Source organism: Taudactylus pleione, unplaced genomic scaffold (assembly GCF_031769625.1).
Source record: "Taudactylus pleione unplaced genomic scaffold, aTauple2 ptg000007l, whole genome shotgun sequence".
In the NCBI taxonomy this organism is placed as follows: domain Eukaryota; kingdom Metazoa; phylum Chordata; class Amphibia; order Anura; family Myobatrachidae; genus Taudactylus; species Taudactylus pleione.
In genome coordinates, this window is record NW_028284410.1 from 16,066,577 (window position 1) to 16,086,869 (window position 20,293).

The following is a 20,293-nucleotide window of genomic DNA, read 5'->3' on the forward strand; positions in this document are numbered from 1 at the left end:
TAAATGATTGGAAACCTTTCTTGCATACATGTAGATTATGACCACTGGTTCCCCTTGTTTATCATAGATGTGTTTTTTTAAGATTAGAGGCGGTATGCACTAAATGGAAAATGCGATAAAACCCCATTTTCGTGGTTTTACCGCATTTTCCATATGGACTATTGTGTGGCCACCGGGGCAAAAGCTGGCGTTACCCTATAGAAGCCTATGGGCTTCTACCACATCGCGCTGGTGTGAGGGATCCGATCGGATCCCTCCCAGCATGCCCCACACCCGCCGCGTCACTCTGCGCATGCGCAGATGGACTCCCGGGTCATAAACCCAGAGGTCCAGGACGCAGCGCTGATCACAAAGGACAGCTTTTATCGGAAGAGCTGTCCTTTGCTGTACTGATCGCATATGTTAGTGTATATGCGATCAGTACGTAAGCGATATCTGGCGGTATGTACCGCCCTGTATTAGTGCATTACCTAGGGGCTGCAGGGCTGCCAGTAAAATCCACCACCTCAGTGAGTCAGTGCAGTCCATGATTGCACTGGCTACACTTTGACTGGCAGTGACTTCTCATTGGAAGCGTTCCTTGCCATTCACACACAGAACAGGCAGTACCAGGGGGATGTGTTTTCTCCCCCTGGGACTGCTAGTCAGGGCTACAGTTAGCAGAGAGTGTGCTTCCAATGGGAAGCCACTCCTCTGCCTATTGGGCAACCCTACCCAGCTTCTAGAGGCTGCAGCCATTGCAGATCCTAGATGCCAGTGTCATGCACATGAGCGTCGCCACCGCCGCTTGTGTGTTATGCGCCAGTCCTGACGCCTTCCAGATCCATTGTGCAGGCACCAGGACTTAGTTGCCCGGCCCGGGACTACAGGCCTTTCACTTGCACTTCATCTAAAACGGTAGGACATGCTACTAGTCATGATCATTTTGAGATATAAATCTAGAAGAAATTTTGGAAAAAAATATAACTGTCAAGTTTAAATAAATGAAAAGGGGTAATCTGAAAGTGTATGTGGACTGGACTATGAATTCACTGTTTGCATCTTGTGCATTTCAGGTGGATCTGCAAACCTGCAAAGCAAGGCATAATAATATTCCAGGAGCAACTGCAAGTTGCAGCTTCCAATTGGTAGAAAAGTAGGCACACTTATATAAGTAAGTAAGAAGGGTGGATCCACATTTTTTGCAGTTTATGTGAAACTTTATCTGTTGGTCAGTAGAACCATATTCAGTAACACTGTGGGCAAAATTTACTAAGCGGCGGGTTCTAAACCTCAGCGGTTTAGTGGTGGTTTCTAAATTACACCAAAACCGCTGACTAGTAATTTTATCCCTTGTCCTATTCTATTCTATTGTAAAATGTATTTTGACGGCAGTTTTGCAGCGGTTTTGGCCTTAGTAAATCTGCGGATAGCAAAACCGTCACCAAACCGCCGGGGTTTAGAACCCGCTGCTTAGTAAATTTTGCCCTATTTCATTTTATTATTATTAAATATTCTGTTTTTGTTTTTTCTAGAGTCTTCTCAGGTTTTTTGATTTGTCCTGACCAATGGAGAGAAATAAGTACCAGATCCGTCTGCTTCAAGGTAAGTGCTATATGTTACATAATTTCAAAGTTAATACAAATAACAAAAAAGGAAAGCTACATTAAAGAAAACACCTTGCTCATTTTATTTTTTCTCGTACTGTCAATATTAGGCTGATTTTTCTTGTAGCATTATATAACCCACCATTACAGAAAATAAGTTATCATTAATTATATATGCACGTATGTTATTTGAAATCTACAATACTGTAGCATGGCTCCAAAGGCCTACAAACATCACAGTACATGGTTACAGGACTAAGTATTTTCTTTCATACAAGAAATTTGGGTGACATGTAGTTGGGGGCTGGTTCGAATATTTTAGCCTTGGGACAATCACATGGCACTGGCCCATGAGCAGCCAAATATCCTTAAAAGACAGTTTTCAATGAAAAGCTGATTTATCAAAGGACAACAAACATACTTGCCTGCCCTCCCGATTCGGCTGGGAGCCTCCCGAATATCGTGTGGCACTCCCGACCCCTGAAAGGTAGGCAAGCATCCCGGTGGCCACCGACCCCTCGGACCCCCCCCCCCTTCCTGTGTTAACAAGAGAAACACCCGCAGCAGGGGGGGGGGCGGGCCGGAGATGCAATTCATACTGAATCGCATCATTTTGGCCCCATCCCCTGCTTCACAATGCCGGTAAAATCATCATTGTGTAGCGGGGGCGGGGCCAAAATTATTGTTGACCAATCAACTAGTATCCCTCTCAACTGTCCTGATTTCAGTGGGACAGTCCCGTTTTTCAGGTACTATTCTGCTATCCCACCAGCAGGCCGCAGTGTCCCAGTGGTGGTTGGGAGGTTGGGGGACACTGCTGCTATAGCTGCAGAGCAATGGTGATTGGATGCAATGTCAGGAGAGGCTTGGGACAGCACAGCAGCAACTAGAGTGCTGGGCTCGCGCCCAACGTGATGAGAAACGGGGCGTGACATGTAGTCATGCCCCTAAAATGTCACTAGGGTCCTGGCCTGGTGGGCACAAGGATATGTCCCCTTCATGCAAGAAGTCCAGGAATGGGATAGCAGAATGTTAGGAGGTATGGCCTCCTGAAGCTTCTCCTTACCACACACTCTAGTGATTGCTCAGTGGTCTCATCTCCACTAGAAAATACAGTATTACAACTGTCTGCCACCAAGAATAAGTGCTGGAACCTGGTGTTCTGCATAAAGGACTGTATAATTTTAAGCAGATTGGGTTCTTCATATGGTATTATGCAATGTTTTAATAAACTGTATTCCTATTAATGGGCCTATTTATTATAACTATTACACATGCGTAAACGCTAATTTCAAATAATGGGCCCATTTGTTATTAGGGGCCCAATAGGGCCGGCTGATATTCAGCAAACTCTTCAGATGGCGATGGTTTCCAGTGCACCACTCCTTCCTATTGGAGGAAGGTTCAAGGTTGCAAAGAGGGATCTGAACAGAGTGACTTGTGACCTCAGGTCACACATGCGCACAGGGCACACCCGGCACAGGTGAGTATTACTGCTATTCAAGTAGTGGTTATTAATCAGAGCAGCTGTATCTGCAATGCTGAATTGCTCTGGTAATTAAGGATCCAACACCACAACTCACGGTGAGTTGGACACTTGATGAATTGGCCCCTAAATGCTCTATTTATCAATGTTTTCTGAGCCCAGTTTCTGGATAAATTGGCTGTTTTGGGCAGAACATATTAAAGATTAACTCTAGTGACAGCTATCACCTGCAGAAGCCATCACGGAAGCTCTCTATCAATAGATTTACCATGCAGCGGCTATACTACTAGCACTATCGCCATAGACACAATAGAAATATGGATATCAGAAATAAAATAAAAACAAACTAGTCCTATAGGCCAAACATAGCTAGGTTTAATGAGAAAATGTAACAGCCAAACTTCTAGGAGGTTGACTAATAAAATGCGTCTATTAAATATAAAGTAAACAGTGGCAAACGCAGGATTTCTAGAAGGGGGTTTCCAAATGCTTGATCTTTAGAGCGAGTGTGGCCAGTCCATGTAGAGGGCAGAATTAGTACTTAAACATACTTTAATATGTGTCATACAAAGTGTAGTGTGTGTCATAATTCCGGCATATACAGGACCAGCGATCACAGTAAGCCATTAGATGCGGCAGTAGGTCTATCCTGCCTGAGCTGAATGTTTTTATTTTAGATGTGTGCACCATTCCTGACTATTGGAGCAAGTTCAGAAGCCTGGAGGAGCAGCAGAAGGACCTAGCACTGCCCTGGACATATATGTACATATTGGGCTCTATAGCAGTGCAACCCTAACAGTACATGTTTTCCAGATCTCCTAGTTGGTGCACAGGTTATTTATCACTGGCTGATACATGTTAAAAGATCCACAGGTGGTGCTAATTATTTATTTTGTGATACTGAGAAGAACATGCAGCACTAGTAAAATTCTATTATATTACTATTTCTATTGTGGTCATGGTGTGGGCTGGGGAGGGGGGTTTCCAGGCAGATGGAAACCCCCCCTGCGTTTGCCTATGGTAAAGCTCAACACGCTGAAGAAATAAAAAAAGCAAATTAAAAAGTATCCAGAATGCCTGAAAAATAACCTCTGAGAAATATAGTGTAAAGTATTCAATCTCTCCAAAGAAGATGTTGCTTATAGCTAGGGTCAGGATAGGAAAAAAAAAATCAAAATTAAGCAGTTTTCCTTCGAAGAATATATTAAAATAATGACTTTTTTTTTTCAATTAATCTGCAACTGAAATCCCAAATCCAGGTTTCCAGCGCAGTGCACATGTATGAACCCGCAAAGCAGTGGCAAACATTTGCAGATGGAACCAGGACTGGCCAGCAAAGCAGTAAGGGTCCTCTAAATGCTGGCAGTCTGTATTGCCCAGAAACTGAGTATTATTCAGCAGCCACCTTCATGAGCAGATGTTTTGTTGACAGCCACACTCTGGCCCTGATTCAGAGCCGGACGCTCTGACAGAGCGCTCGCTCTGAATCAGGGCCGTCCCTCTTACTTTTTGGAGCGACCTCCTGGCCGCTCGCATAGCTGTGGGTGACCACCCACAGCTACAGCGAGCGGCCAAAATGCTGGTTGCGATGGTCAAGACCATCGCGACCATCGGGCTTGCGACGAGACCCTTGTAGTAGGGTCTCATCTGCCGCAAGCCCTGGAGTGCTTTTGGCTCTATCAGAGCCAAAAGCACTTCCACTGACATCACTAGTGATGTCAGTGGGGCCAGCCCCAGACGGTAGCCGTTCCCATGGGAACGCCTCCGTCTGGGCAGCCACGCCCCCGGCACGCCCACCAAAGGGGGCGTGCTGTCAATCACCATCGACAGCAGGCCCCCTTTGGTGCGAGACCCATAATGACGGCTTGGCGCATGCGCATGACGGAGCCGTCTCCGTCGTGCGCAAGCGTACTTGGTCAACATCGACCCGCTTGCGAGCGCTCAGCGCTCTTGAGCGGGTCTGAATCAGGCCCTCTGTCTCCCGCTTTTAATGAAGGAACCTTTTTTCTTTTCATATTGGAGTATGACTTGTAGCGTGAGGAAGCCTTACATAGATTATTTTTTACCTCACTCCAATATTTTTATAAAGTGGCTAATGGTGTCATGGACTGCTGGAAGGGGTACTGTTTGACAACTGGGCAACTAAGGTAGAACTGGATGGAACCCATTCTGGACAAAAAAAGGAGAATGACCTGAAGCTTCGTGAAAAAGATTAATATGGACGAACTCAGCCCATGGCAACAGAGACATAAACGCTAATACATTTTTCCAGATCCTGGTTCACTCGTTCAGTTTGCCTGTTGCTCTGTGGGTGGTAGATTGAAGAGAAGCTCAGTTTGACTTTAAAGCTCTTACAAAGTGCTCTTCAAAATTTGGAGGTTAATTGTACTCTATCAGAGACAATATTTTTGGGGAATCCATGCAGCCTTAAGATGTCTTTGATAAAGGTAGACCCATCAAAGGAATAAAATTGGGCTGCCTTGAAGAACCTGTCCACCACTACCTTGGTGGTATCTAATCCTTGACAGGGAGGTGAATCTGTAAGAAGATATGGTCCATGACAGTCTGGAGCAGGAAGGCAATGTACCAAAAGACCTTGAGGCTGAACTTTGTGCTGAGCACATGTAGAACAGGCTGCCACAAGGTCCTTTATGTCCTGATATACAGACAGCCACCTCTAACTCCTGAGGATGAAGTACAGAGTATTTTTCACCCCCGCACCCCCGCATGACCAGTGAAGTGGGATGCAAGTGCTTATTGGAACAACTTTGTACCTAATTCTGATACAAATGATTTGCAAGGTGGTATAGTCATGCTATTGGTTACAAAAGGAAACAGACTGGATTTAAAATTGGCTTGTCCTTGCAAGGCATTTCATCCTCTGTGGTACAGAATGCACAAGGCAATGCATCAGCCTTGATATTTTTGATTTGGGGGAGATAAGTGATGTCCAAATTGAAACTGTAGAAGAACAATGACCACCTGGCCTGGCGATAATTTAGACAGTGAGCTGTTTGGAGATGCAACAGTGTTTTTCGGCAGAAGACTGTTACCGGGAACTTTGCTCCTTCCAGCAGGTGCTGCTATTCCTGCAAGGCTAGATTGATTGCTAACAGCTCCATATTCCCCACGGCATAGTTCTTTTCCAGAGCTGAGAACTTGCAGAAAACAAACATATGAGTACCACTTCACAGCTGTGTTTTTTGCTAGAGAACATCCCCGACTACTACCATAGAGGTGTCTATATCCAGCAAGAAAAGCTTTTATGGGAAAAGTTACCTTAAAATGGGTGCCAAAATGAAGCACTGTTTCAGATGAGAGAATGACTTTTCAGCTTTGGGGGCCAAACCCTGGAATTTTGGCCTTTCCTGATAAGTGCAGTGATGGAAGTCACTATGGATGAGTAATTCCTGATGAACTGTCTATAGAAATTACACAATCCTAGAAAGTGCTGAATTGCTTTTAATCATGTAGGGCATGGCCAATTGGCGATGGTGGTAAGCTTCTCTGGGTCCTTCCGTAGACAAACCAGAGATGATGCATCCCAGAAATGCAATCTCTTCTTGCTCAAATATGCATTTTTCCAACAGTAAAATTGATTTTCAGAAGACAAGTCAAAACCTCTCACACGTTTGTGAAGATTTGTCAAAATATTAGGATGTATTCCAAATAGACCTTGATGCTTTGATACAGAAAATCTCATAACTTGAGGTTCATGAATATTTGGAACACAGCTTAACCCAAATGGCATGACTAAATATTCATAGTGGCCATCGCAGGTGTTAAACACTGTCTTCCACTTATCTCCAGGTCTGATCCTTATCAAATGGTAGGCCCTGTGTATATGTAATTTAGTAAGACCCTAACCCCTTTAATATGGTCAAAAACTATGGAGATCAATGGATCCTTAATTGTGATGGCATTTAGCCCCCCATGATCAATGCAAGGTCTGAAACTCCATTCCTTCTTTTTGACGAAAAAGAGGCCTGCCCCTGAAGGTGACTTGGACTACCTGATGAAGCCTCATTTGAGGTTCTCTTGTACATAAGCTGTCACAGCTTGAGTCTCAGTGAGATTAATTGACCTCGGGGAGGCACTTTCCCACACATTAAATCGATGGGACACTGCCATTCTTGGTGAGCAGGTAAGGTCCCTTTTTTTCTGAATACATCACCAAAAGTCTAATACGGTGGATGTAAGGAGTCTTTTTGACTGGAGACTGTATTAAGAATAACCTGTTGTGGAATGAATACTGCTTGCAAGCACATCCCTAAATCAGGATTTGCGGCTTACTCCAATAAAGAGTGGAAGCATATAAGCAAATCCTATGAAGACCCAAATTAATTGGATCTACAGCTACAGATGTTTGTCTCCTGTGAAGGGCACCAACCTGCATGGTTACACTCTGGGTCCAATGATAAACAGCACCAGTAGGTATTTTGCTTCCGTCTACTTTAATTACACTTAGAGAAGCCTGCAGAGGGAGTTAGTTTGGATTTCAATCTCCTTAACAATCTTTGCTTTGATAAAATGTTCATTTGTCCTGGTATCCAAGAAGTCTATTAATGACCCTGGGGACTTGTCCAATAATAAGTACACCTCGATTAAAATTACGACGAGGCACCCCCTTTCGGGTTGTATTGGACTGAGCCCAATCTGACCACCCCTTGATCAGTTCGGCTTTTTTGTTCCCCAAATGCTTGGGACAGCTGGCAAGAATAGGTCTTGATTTCCCATAATACAGGCAGAGATTGTTCCTGAACCTCCTTTCTTGCTCCTCCAGAGAGAGACGTGATTTTCCAACTTGCATTGGCTCTTCAGGGGGCACAAGAGGAACTGAGAACCGAGGAGCCAATTTGCAGTTGGTACAACGAGACTGTTCCCTTTCTTGAGCTCTCTCCTTATGGCTAAAATCCACTTTAATGCAAAGGGAAATTAAATCATCCAAGGACAATGGCAGCTCCCTAGCTCCTTAACGTGTTCGGACAACCACTGCCAGAAGGTGGCAACAAGTACTTCATTATTCAAACTGAACTCAGAAGCGAGAATCCTGAAGTTTACAGCATATTGGCCTACGGATTGGGTTTCCTGTTTCAAGCAAAAACTAACAGAAGCTGCAGACTTCATTCATCCGTGCTTATCAAAAATCTTTTTTTAAAGACGTCCAAGAAATTTGCACTATTGTGCAGGAAAGGGTCATTCCTTTCTCATGAGGGATGCCCATGCCAAGGCTTGCCTTGACTATAAGGAAATTATATAGGTCACTAGAAAAGTTAGCCACCTGTATTTCAAACTGTAGCGAACAATTGATTCAAAAACCCCTGGCAACTTTTAGGGTCTCCATCGAATTGTGTGCATTAGGAACTTGCAGTTGAGATTAAACTCCTGCAGCTTGGACAGGCACTGCAAGTTGTAGTGCAGGCTTCAAAAAAAACAGCGCCTCTACTCCAGTTCTTATGGAATTAAAATGTATCACCTCAAAATTTCTTCACAATAATTGAATATCATCCACTACATAAATAAACCAAATTCTCCCACTGGTCTGCATTATATCTACCGACCCAAGTAATTTCATCTGCCGTGAACAGTGACCACCATTACGGCTGCTGACCAGTGGGAGAATTTGGTTTATTCATTGTGCATCTAGGTCCACATGGTCAGAGAGAGCCTGGGGGACCACTTACTTATCCTCCGCACAGTGGGAGCCAAAGCAGGTGAGACGATTGCTTGCGCCTCCAGTGATAGACGAAGGATGCTGGAGTGAGATACACGCTCGTCACTTAAGGGCCACCCGATATCAGCTTCCTTGCCAGCGGGATCCGTGTTCAGGACATTTTGTGTGCCCTCAGCTGTGAAACAGTGCAATTTATATTCACATGCTTGCTAAATCAGGTACAGCGCATTCCCAGTGGGACATTTAAAGACACTGGTCTATACAAACTTGTAGGACTGTAGTGGACCACAGCCCCCACCCGTCGGTATATATTAATATTATCTTCAGCTTAAGTTTGTATTTGGAATTAGGATACATTTTTTATATACAAGTTTCTAACTGTTACAATTACACTGTGTTTACTACAGTGACTAATGACATTGCCTAATAAGTATTTTTTATATCCAATGTATCATTGCTGACCTTACATGATAAATATGCCTCTATATGTGTTTTTTCATATTTTTTATCATCATTATGATTTATGTAGTGGATGATATTAAATTATTGGAAGAAATTGTGAGGTGATACATTTTAATTCCATAAGAACTGGAGTAGAGGCGCTCTGTTTTTTTTTATTTTTGGTTGCATCACTGCATAGAGGGGATTGGTGTATATCCTCTGAGAGCTGCCACTCCAGGTCTATTGAGTGAGGTGCACTATAATTTAGTTTTTTATTCCTATGGTGCAGGCTTCGCCTGAAGAGACTGTATAGGGCAGTGGTCGCCAACCTTAATTGGGGTGTAAGCTACTCCAGAAAAATTAAACCTCCTGTAGAGCTACTAAAATTTTTTTAAAAAATGTTTGGCTAATAACTGAAAAATTTAAGATCATTTAAGGAAAAAGAAAAAAAATGTTTCATAGAAAGCAACAATGCATTTAATTATTGATATTGTTGCACAGTTCACTTTTAATTACCAGTTCCAAGGAGGTAAGTGCAGTAGAGGTGCAAAAGATATACTGTAGGCAGAGCTGCTGTGTGATTTTCCCGGCAGGGCTGGGTGGGAGTCACACGCCTTAAATGCAGTCGACTCCTGCGATGTCCAGACGGTGTCCGTAGCATATTGATCCACCCTATGGCATTCACCTGACGTGCGTCCCCATAGCTCCACCCACGACTTTGCCAGAGGTTGCTTCTTCCTAGTTGACTGCAGCTGGGCGAGCTTCCCAAATTACGTCCACGAGCTATCGGTAGCACACGAGCTACGGGTTGGAGACCACTGATATAGGGTATGGAATTGGTTTGAAATACCAACAGTCGGGATCCTGACGGTCAGAGTCCCGATGCCGGGATCCCGACATGGTTAAATTAGGGATGTGCAGGCTCGGTTCTACTTGGGTTTCAGCTGTCACGAGTTTTGGATAGCCAATAAGATTCGGTAAAAAAAAACGAACGGAACCGAGTAGAACCGAGCCTGCACATCCCTAGTTAACATACCAACACTTGTTGGTCGGTATGCTAACCCTCCCTCTCTCCCTACCCTAAACCTCCCTCTTTGGTGCCTAACCCTAACCTCCACCTTTAGTACCTGAACCTAACCTCCCCCTCCCCGCACCCTAAACCTAACCCTCCCCCCTTAGTGCCTAAACCTAAACCTTCCTCCCCCACCCCACTACTTACCTTCAGCATCCCAGCGGTCGAGATACTGACGCCGGTATTCTGGCCGGCATCTGTGTTCTGCACAAGAGGATTACATGTCTTAGCCTCCTAGTAGGTCATCCAGCTCTGATTACGGAGCATTCACTGTAACGCATTGCACATGCTTGGGAAGCTAGGCTGGATTTGAATAGAACAGAGGCTTTCCTTTTCCCCATTTTTATTCTAATTCTTTAGTCTCTGTTTACTGTCTTGACAATACCTTGTGCAATCTTTAATTCTATATACGTGTATGCTTGACTAACTATAGAGTTACTTGCCAAAAACAAATTTTGATGAAGGGAGAATCATATCAGTATTTGAATTGTATATTAGTATTAGTATCTGGATTGTTGCTAAAGACTGCTATATATGCAGTAGATATTTTATAAATAATATAGAGAAAATATTTTCACCCTAGAACCAGATTTTTGACATATATATGTATGTATACTGATCTTGAAAAGTTGATGCTATAAATCAATGATATGTGTGATTTATGTTATCAATTAAGAATACAACCCAGGAACTTCCCTGTCCTTTATCTTTTCTATCTGTAATCTCAACAGCTCCATCTCTGGGAGCTGACAGTAGAGGCAGGAAATTTTTCTGAACGTTGGTATTGAAGTGTGTGACTCTCATTAATCACCTCTGCCGACGGACAAGTGGTTGAAAGTAGATCACTACTTCAGCTAAATACAAACGCTTTTCAGAACTGCCTCTGTATCTAATCAGAACATATATGCACTATGTGACACACCCACCTGAAGAGAAAATCTAGGAATTTTGACAATATTAATAGATGCTCAAACGGTATCCTACACAACCGACAAATCTTATTGACTGTCACATGAATATTGTTACTGTTCTATTAGAATTCTCTACCGATTATCATAATACTCAGTACTATGCAATCATAAACTTCTAGATCCAATAGAATTTAATAGATAGATATACTGTAAGCAGTGTCACAGAATTGGGCTTTCTACATCCATAGAATTCCCATGTGTCTTATCCTTTTCATTTATGTTTCTATAATGGGGGAGACTGGTATGGTAAAAATATGGATACTCTAGATCAGGGGTTCCCAACCACGGTCCTCAAGGCACACTAACAGTCCAGGTTTTAGGGATAGCCATAATTGAGCACAGGTATCTTCATTAGTACCTCAGTTATTTTGATTTAACCACCTGTGCTGAAGAATGGATATCACTAAAACCAGGACTGTTAGTGTGCCTTGAGGACCGAGCTTGGGAAACACTGCTCTAGATTGATAACATTCAGATTGTATATCACCAGAATTCAGGAAAGATGATTTAATAGTTTTTCAATTCTTTATTGTTGTCTCTGATATTTGAGGGAAATTGCATATATATTTCTTTCTCAAAAAGATATCAGCGTACCTCCCTTTTTTTGTGTTAGTAAGTTATTTCTGATCCGTGTAGAGATCAAATACAAGTTATGTTTTAAAAGAATAAGAGTGCCCCCAAACAAGAGTCTTCTTTTTCTACTTTCCTGCATACTGCTGGTAATGTAAGCGTCAGCATTCCGACCACCAGGACATACGCATACCTAGGGAATAGCCGAAGTCAATACCAGGAAATCACTAGGGAGTGGTACCAGAAGTCAAGGAGAATAGTCAGATGAACTGGATCACACACTTAGGGGCATATTCAATTGGGCATATTCAATTAGACGCGAAAAGTCCCGTACTTTTCGCATGCCAGACTTTTCGCTGACCGCTGGTTTTCCAATGCGAGAAAAAATCGCGTGCGTCCCCACTTATCCCCGTATTCAATTAGAAATCGACAAAAACGGCACCTGGCGAAACGCAAACAGGCAAAAAGTGCTGTCAGATTTCAGCAAATCATCCCGACACCCCCCAAACGATGCACTGACATTGGGGATCACTATAGATACCCCTGAATAGGCCTGCTGAAGGTATTTGGGGTACATAAATGATCTCAATAGCTGCTAATTAGCATCTTTGCAGAAGTGGTTAAGAATAGCATTTAGACTTCCGGTGGGCGGACCAAACAACCTGGCCGCACTTTTAATGGGCTCCCAAGCCGGCTCCATATAGCCGAGACATAGCGCCGCCGGAGAGACTCACTGCCTCACCTAAAGCCACCCTGAGGTCTCTAGGATAACGCGGGTAAGAGCGGCGCATGCCCCGGCCCCCCGCACTGCCCCACAACGCCGGAGTACAGCCGCATTGGAAAAGCGGCACTGCCCGCGGCCGCCATCTTGGATCGCGGCCGGGCATAATTTCTCCCCTCCACACTTTCAGCAACAGCCACCGGAGCTGTCATTGGACCCATAGGAACAAGCGGGACGCCTGGACACCGTTTCAGGGACGCCCCTCAGTTACAAGCTCCCCGCTGGCCACACATCACCCGCGGCCGCCATTTCTTGAGACCTGACTAAGCTACTGCAGCAAGCGCTTACCTCCTTTCACAATCCTCTCTGTTTGCTGCTCACACCAGGGAGCAGGGTGGTGTAGCTGGGTCCTCATACTGTGACCTTGTCCTGTCTGGTCCAAAGATAGTGCTCACAAGCCATACTATAAGTTTTAATTTACAGACCCAGTGTCATATATATCCTGAACACCTGGGGCTCCCCCTAGTGGCTCCTGATTAAATCGCACATCACATCCCTATACCATGGAGAAGTTTGTGGCCAGACCACAGCGTGCACCTAAAGGTCAAACTACTAAAGGGAAAGACAAAAATGTAGCTCCATCATCATCTCCTGACTCTCCTACTTCACCTCCAGCTGACAATATTCTGGACGGAACCTCTAAATTGACTCAATTTAGTACCGCCTCAATAGCTAAAGCCCAAGAAATATCTGAGCTTCTTTCTCCCTTGCTTGACAAAAAACTGTCCGGCCTCAAAGAAGCTATAGAATCAGCAGTTTCGCAACTTAAGGAACATGGTCGACGCTTTACGGAAGCAGAACAACGTATCTCCAATGTTGAAGATGAGCTAACAGAGGCACAAAGCGTAATACGTACACAGGAATCAGCGATCTCTGCTATGCAGGAAAAATTGGAAGACTTAGAGAATAGGAATCGCCGCAACAATTTAAGGTTAATAGGCCTACCGGAATCTGTTAAGCAAAGAGATCTCATGGATTTCGTCTCTAAATGGTTACCCTCTGAGCTCAATTGCTCGGCTTCTTCCAATACCCTCATCATAGAACGAGTTCACCGCATAGGCCCTGACCGTGCTTCTGACCAGAGAAGACCTAGGCCTGTCATAATGAAAATGTTGAACTACCTAGACAAAACTCGCATACTGGACGCCTACCGCAAATCAGAAGGCCTCACCTATCAGGGACACAAATTGTTGTTGTTTCAGGACTTCTCGTATCAAGTAGCAATGAAAAGAAGGGAATACTCTACTATTTGTAAAGCATTATTTGATCTGGGACTGAGATTTGCATTAATGTACCCTGCGAAGCTGAAAGTCCTACATAACGGCAAACAACACTTTTTCGATTCTCCATCGTCTGCAAAGACTTTCCTGGACTCTCTAACTGACCAAATCACTCCTCAAAATGATATCGTGACTTAAGAAGATACATTTAATTGTACAAATCCGTCTCCTATCGCAAACATGGAGAGTTTGTTATTGGAAATATATATCTTATGCTTGTTTTCAAGATTTCTGGTTATTTTAACAACTGCTAAACGTCAACGGCAGAATTGTCAAGATAATCTCTGGTTTGTTGTTTTCTCCCCTTCCTTTTACACATTTACCATTCCTCCTCTTTTATATCCCCTTTTTTATTTTCTTTTATTTCTTTTTTTCAATTATCGATACTTTTATACCTCACTGGGTTTAAATAGGCCCGTAGAGCCTTATTTTTTGGTTCTTAAAATTTTCAAAAATTGTAAGACTGCATTATGTTTGTTATATTCCATACATTATGGCAGGTCATTTTTTTGTTTTTGTTTTTGTTTTTGTGTTATGTGTATTTTTGTAATGGCACTTTCAAGGTTTTACTGCAGGCGCTCTCTGCATGCTGGGACTGAGAGCGTGATGGTCTATTTACGATGGTTCATTTTTTTGATCTACAGAACAGGTATAGGATAATACAATGTCTCACTCTATGGCTGATCTCACTAAAACACAAAAAAACATAAGATTTTTAACTTGGAACGTAGAGGGTTTAAACACCCCGATTAAACGGCGTAAAATACTACAACAACTTAAAAAATTTAAACCTGACATAGCAGTGCTACAGGAGACCCATTGGAGACAGGGTGACCCTAATACTCTTAGAGACTCATGGATAAAAGATTATACAGCTGCATCTTTCACATCTAAAAAAAGAGGGGTGCTGGTGATTTTCCATAAATCTTTAAAATACACAGTTGTAGACTCGATCCTGGACACCGAGGGCAGATTTCTTTTTCTTAAACTGAATTTAGAAGGTGAATTAATCACGCTTGTCACTTTGTACGCTCCCACAGGTCACAACAATGCATTCTTCTCCGATCTCTACGCCCGACTCCAGAATTGGGCAGAAGGCGCCCTCGTCATAGGAGGAGACTTCAACACTACTCTTTCTCCTAGTCTGGACAGAACGGGAGCATCCGGTGAGTGGCGGGGCAGCACATCTCCAACGCTACAACTACTAATTGAATCCCTCGCCCTAGTAGACCCATGGAGACACCTCCACCCCTTAGCACGTGATTACACGTTTTACTCACACCCCCACCACTCCTCAGCTAGATTGGACTTCTGGCTGGTCTCAAGCTCATTAATTAATAGGATTCAAACATCTCATATAGAAAACATAGTCATCTCCGATCATGCGCCTACATGGTTCACGTTACAACTATCTACCCCCAAAACATCTTCCTTCAATTGGAGATTCCCCTCATACTTATTCACTTCTCCAGACTTCAAAAAATACTTAGAACAACAATTTCTTAATTATAATAATGATAATGCTTCTCATATTGACGACATATCATTGTTCTGGGCCGCATCTAAACCAGTAGTGAGAGGGCATATTATGGGATATGTTTCCCATAAACGCCGTAAACTTAACACACGTTTCACGGAATTGAGTAACGCCCTATCACAATCGTATGCCATTATGCTGCAAAATAACGACACAGAGACACGGCGGAATTATTTGAATAACAAAAATTTATATGACACATTGTGCACTGAAAGAGCCCAATATTATCTAGATTTCCAGAAACATCGCTATTTCCGTTGGGGAAATAAAGCGGGCAAACTGCTAGCTAATATAGTGAGAAGTCAGAAAACATCCTCTCCCATTCTTTCTCTTAAAGGTCCCCTAGGATCATTACATACCAACGAGGACATTGCGGCCTCTTTCTTACAATATTACACAGACTTATACTCCGCACAGGATGATAACCCTGTTCTGGGGATGAACTTTTTGAAAGAGGCTAATCTACCTTCCCTCTCTGAAGAGGCCCGCGACTCCCTAACAACTCCTGTTTCGGAGTTGGAGGTTGCTCTAACTATCAAGTCCCTGGCCAACGGAAAGACACCCGGCCCAGATGGCCTTAGTGCCGAGTACTACAAAATATTAAATCCACTTGTAACCCCTCATTTAGTTTCCTTATTTAAATCAATATTGAAGGGAACCTCAACACCACCAGACTTTAACCAGGCCCGAATTATCCTTCTCTTGAAACCTGAGAAAGACCCTACGCTGACCCAATCATATAGGCCAATATCTCTGCTCAACCAGGACTTCAAAATCCTCACTGGTATTATCGCTCAACGTTTACAATTAGTATTGCCACATCTCATACACACCGCACAAACTGGGTTTATGAAAGGACGACACTCAGTGATCAACGTCCGACATTTGATTGCAGGATTAACTAAATCTCACCAAATGAGAAATAACCAAACGCTCCTTGTCAGCTGCGACGCTGACAAGGCCTTTGATAGGGTGTCGTGGAACCACCTACTGCGCATCTTCCAGCTACAAAATTTTGGTCCCGAATTTATTACATTATTCAAAACAATATACCACACCCCTATAGCATTCCTAACAGTTAACGGCCTGAATACTCCATCCCTTAGACTACATAGGGGAACCCGACAGGGTTGTCCCCTATCTCCTTTATTATTTAACCTAGCTATAGATCCTCTTATCCGCACCTTTTTGCTATGTCAACAATGGCAGGGAATAAATATCGGAAATAATACTTTGAAAGTCTCCGCGTATGCGGATGACTTATTACTGTATTTTGAGAACCCACATTCTGCCATACCTAAACTCCTTCATATCCTGAAAAACTTCCATATTATCTCTGGTTTTTTGATAAATTATAACAAAACAGAGGCCTTGGCCCTACACTCGGACGTCACAAAAAACTGGAAAAATTCTTTCCCATTTAAATGGGCCAAAACAACTCTAAAATACCTAGGCCTTAATATCCCGGCACATCCCTCCGCCCTATACTCAGTCAATTTCCCTGCTTTAATACAACGTACACTTTTAGATTTTAAAAAATGGAAACATCTCCCACTCTCGTATCTCGGTAGATGTCAATTAATTAAAATGATATCTTTTCCTAGGATTTTATATCTTTTTCAGATGCTCCCCTTGCTTCCTTTAGAATCTGATTTAAAATTGATTAACAAAGCGATCAGCAAGTTCATTTGGGCGAACAAAAAACCCAGGATTTCATTATTCAAACTCAGACAACCACCTGCTTTAGGCGGAATTAATCTCCCTTGCTTAAAATCTTATGCTATTGCGTCAAATTACCGATACGCAATTGACTGGATTAGAGGAACAAATGGATTTGCTGACACGCTAATAGAGCAATCTTTTAGTGTTGAAATGCCATTAGCTAGTTTGCTACACACACGACCCTTGTCCTTTCCACCTCACGTAGTACAAAATCTACTACTACATACTACATGCTTGGCTTGGCGCCGAGCCAGAACTCAAATGAGAGTCCCTCCCAATGTCTCCTTGTTCCTTCCTATCGGCCATAACCCAGGGTTTGATGCTGGTTTTCTAACACAAACTTTCAAAACCTGGAACACACAGGGATTGCGTTACATATATCAATTATTGGATCTCTCCACAATGACTATTTACTCTCATAACCAAATACAGGAAAAATTTCCCTGTATCCAAATCCCTTTATTTATATATTTCCAAATACGTAGTTATGTCAATACTTTACTCCCTAAAATTCCCATTATACCTGGGAAAAATGGTTTGGATGATGTGCTGTCTCGCTGCCTCTCTATGTCATTTTCCACTTCTATGCTATACACCTATATACGCCGGGAAATAAATTTGGAAGTGGAGACGGTGGGATTTGCCAAGTGGCATTCCACATTCCCTAACATACCCCTATCCACCATTTTGAAATCTTTTGTTAGACTCAATAAGCAATTAATTTCGGCTTCATACGCGGAAATGCAATATAAATTATTGCATCGTGCCTATTTCACCCCCAAATTAAGACTCATCACAGGTACTTCCACAGACTCAAATTGTTTTAAATGTGGTCAACCTGATGCAGATCTAATGCATTGTATGTGGCACTGTGCGGAGGTACAGAGGTTCTGGTCCTTGGTACACACCTATATTTCCACCAAGTTGGGAATTGCCTTTGAACTAACACCCGAGTGGGCTATGTGGGATATTGTACCATCATCTGGATCATCCTGTGCCCCTGGAGGTGCCCGTCTATTACTAGCAAAGATTGCAGCAGCTGCAAAAAAAACAATATTATCTCAATGGATATCCACTGACACTTTAACACTCAGTCTTTTACAACCTAGAATTACGCACCTATTTAATATGGATTGGTTAGAACTATCCCTTAATAAAGACAAGGAAGCAGAGAAGTTCTTTAATATTTGGCTCCCATATGTTCACACATTAACACCTCAGGTTAAAGACACGCTTCGAGCTGCAGTTCAACTTACAGCCTGGTATAATGAAGAAACCTTGTCTTCAGGTGAACCACCATTTTAATTCCTGTATTGTTACGTTCCTCATGGATACATTGTATTGCACATCACTGTTGTGGTCCTGTTGATGTCTTGCCATTTTCTGATCAATATGTTATATTGTTTATTGCGGTTTTACAATAAAAATATGTTTTAAAAAAAAAGAATAGCATTTAGCAATTTTTTGGGTGAAAATAACTAGTCCCAGCAAATTTGGTGTGCTACTACTGTGTGGTATAATGTGTATAAAGGGCACTACTGTGGTGTAATGTGAATAGGGAGCAATACAGTGTGGTGTAATATGAATAATGTACACTACTGTATGACGTAACATGAATTAGGGGCACTAGCACTACTGTGAGGCATAAGATGTATAATGTAAAGGAGTACTACTGTGTGTGTAAAGTGAATAAGGGACACTACATGTTATGTGATGTGAATCTGGGGGTCATTCAGACCCACTTGTGAGCGAAGGACGCTCGCAAGCGGGTCGATGTTGGGCGAATGCGCATGCGCACGACGTTGGGAGCTCCGTCGTGCGCATGCGCGAGACCCGGCGAGCGACGAGGAATACGTCGCTCGGGGTCTCGCACCAAAGGGGCAGTGCTGTCGATGGTGACTGACAGCACGCCCCCTTTGGTGGGCGTGCCGGGGGCGTGGCTGCCAGACGGAGGCGTTCCCATGGGAACGCCTACCGTCTGGGTCCGGCCCCACTGACATCACTAGTGATGTCAGTGGGAGTGATTTTGGCTCTGATAGAGCCCAAATCACTCCAGGGTTTGCGGTCACCGAGACCCTATCGCAGGGTCTCGTCGCAAGCCCGATGGTCGTGATGGTCTTGACCATCGCGACTATCATCATGGACGCTCGCATAAGCTGTGGGTGGTAACCCACAGCTATGCGAGCGTCCAAGAGGCCGCTCCATTTTTAGGGAGGAGGGCACTGATTCAGAGCGAGCGCTCTGGTCACAGCGTTCAGCTCTGAATCAGGCCCTCTGTGTGATGTAACGTGAATAAGAGACACCATGTTGTGTAATATGAATTTGTGTGACGTAACTTGAATAAGGGACACTGTGCCTGATTCAGCTTGGATCGCAGTCGCTAATACACACGCAATTCGCTAATTGTTGCGTTCTGCGCATGCATATGCATTGCAGTGCGCGAACCGGCCGCTGCGATGGGGACTGTGATCGCAGCAGCTATGCAGACCCATCGCAGAGTGATTGACAAGAAGCCCCATTTGTGGGTGATGACAGAGGGTGGTCGGCCGAACACATATGCGCCGTTGCAGGGGCGTGCATGAATTATCCACTGCAATCCCATACACAGTGTGAAGTCTCATAGCATGCGTGGTTGTTAGCAATTCCTGAGTAAGGTCAGAACTTGTTCAAGAGTGCGTGAGGCTGAGATGGTACTCGATTGTACCGATGGTTTTGCTATTCTGGTAAGTATTACGGATGTGTGCAATGTAAAGTGGGCGTCCTTATGTAGTGCTGAGTTTGCATTGCGATCACAATGGATAAGCATATTATCGCAGTTGGTGTGCGTACGCAATATTGCGATCCGTAATGAATCAGGCCCTCTATCCTGTAATGTAATGTGAATAAGGTTGCACTACTGTGTGGCGTAATTTGAATTGAAGGTACTATTGTTAAATATGGGGGGTAGAAGCGCCAATGTTCTTGCTGGCACAGGGCACCAAAATGTCTAGTTACAGCTCTGTGGATGAGGATTGCTATGGGTGAGGGGTGATGGGTGTTGCTGGCTGCTGCTGTTATTTGTAGTGCTGGGTGATGGATGCTGTGCTGGGAGCAGGGTGCTGGGCATGGGCGTTTTAAGAGAGGAGGGGGCCTGTGTGCAGACTCAGTGCGGGACCCTTCCTCTCTCTGGCGGT

The 20,293-nt window shown here is 43.6% G+C and overlaps 1 protein-coding gene across 1 annotated transcript in view; it reads left to right on the plus strand.

Annotated features, from left to right (window-relative positions):
* LOC148542922 (uncharacterized) overlaps positions 1-20,293 on the plus strand; it is a 122,608-nt gene that overhangs the window by 48,970 nt on the left and 53,345 nt on the right. Inside the window, exons 2-3 of the mRNA XM_088462297.1 lie at positions 1,056-1,153; positions 1,515-1,584. Of these exons, the coding sequence (XP_088318423.1) occupies positions 1,548-1,584 (37 nt within the window). The 5' untranslated portion in view covers positions 1,056-1,153; positions 1,515-1,547. The remainder of the gene's footprint in view (positions 1-1,055; positions 1,154-1,514; positions 1,585-20,293) is intronic.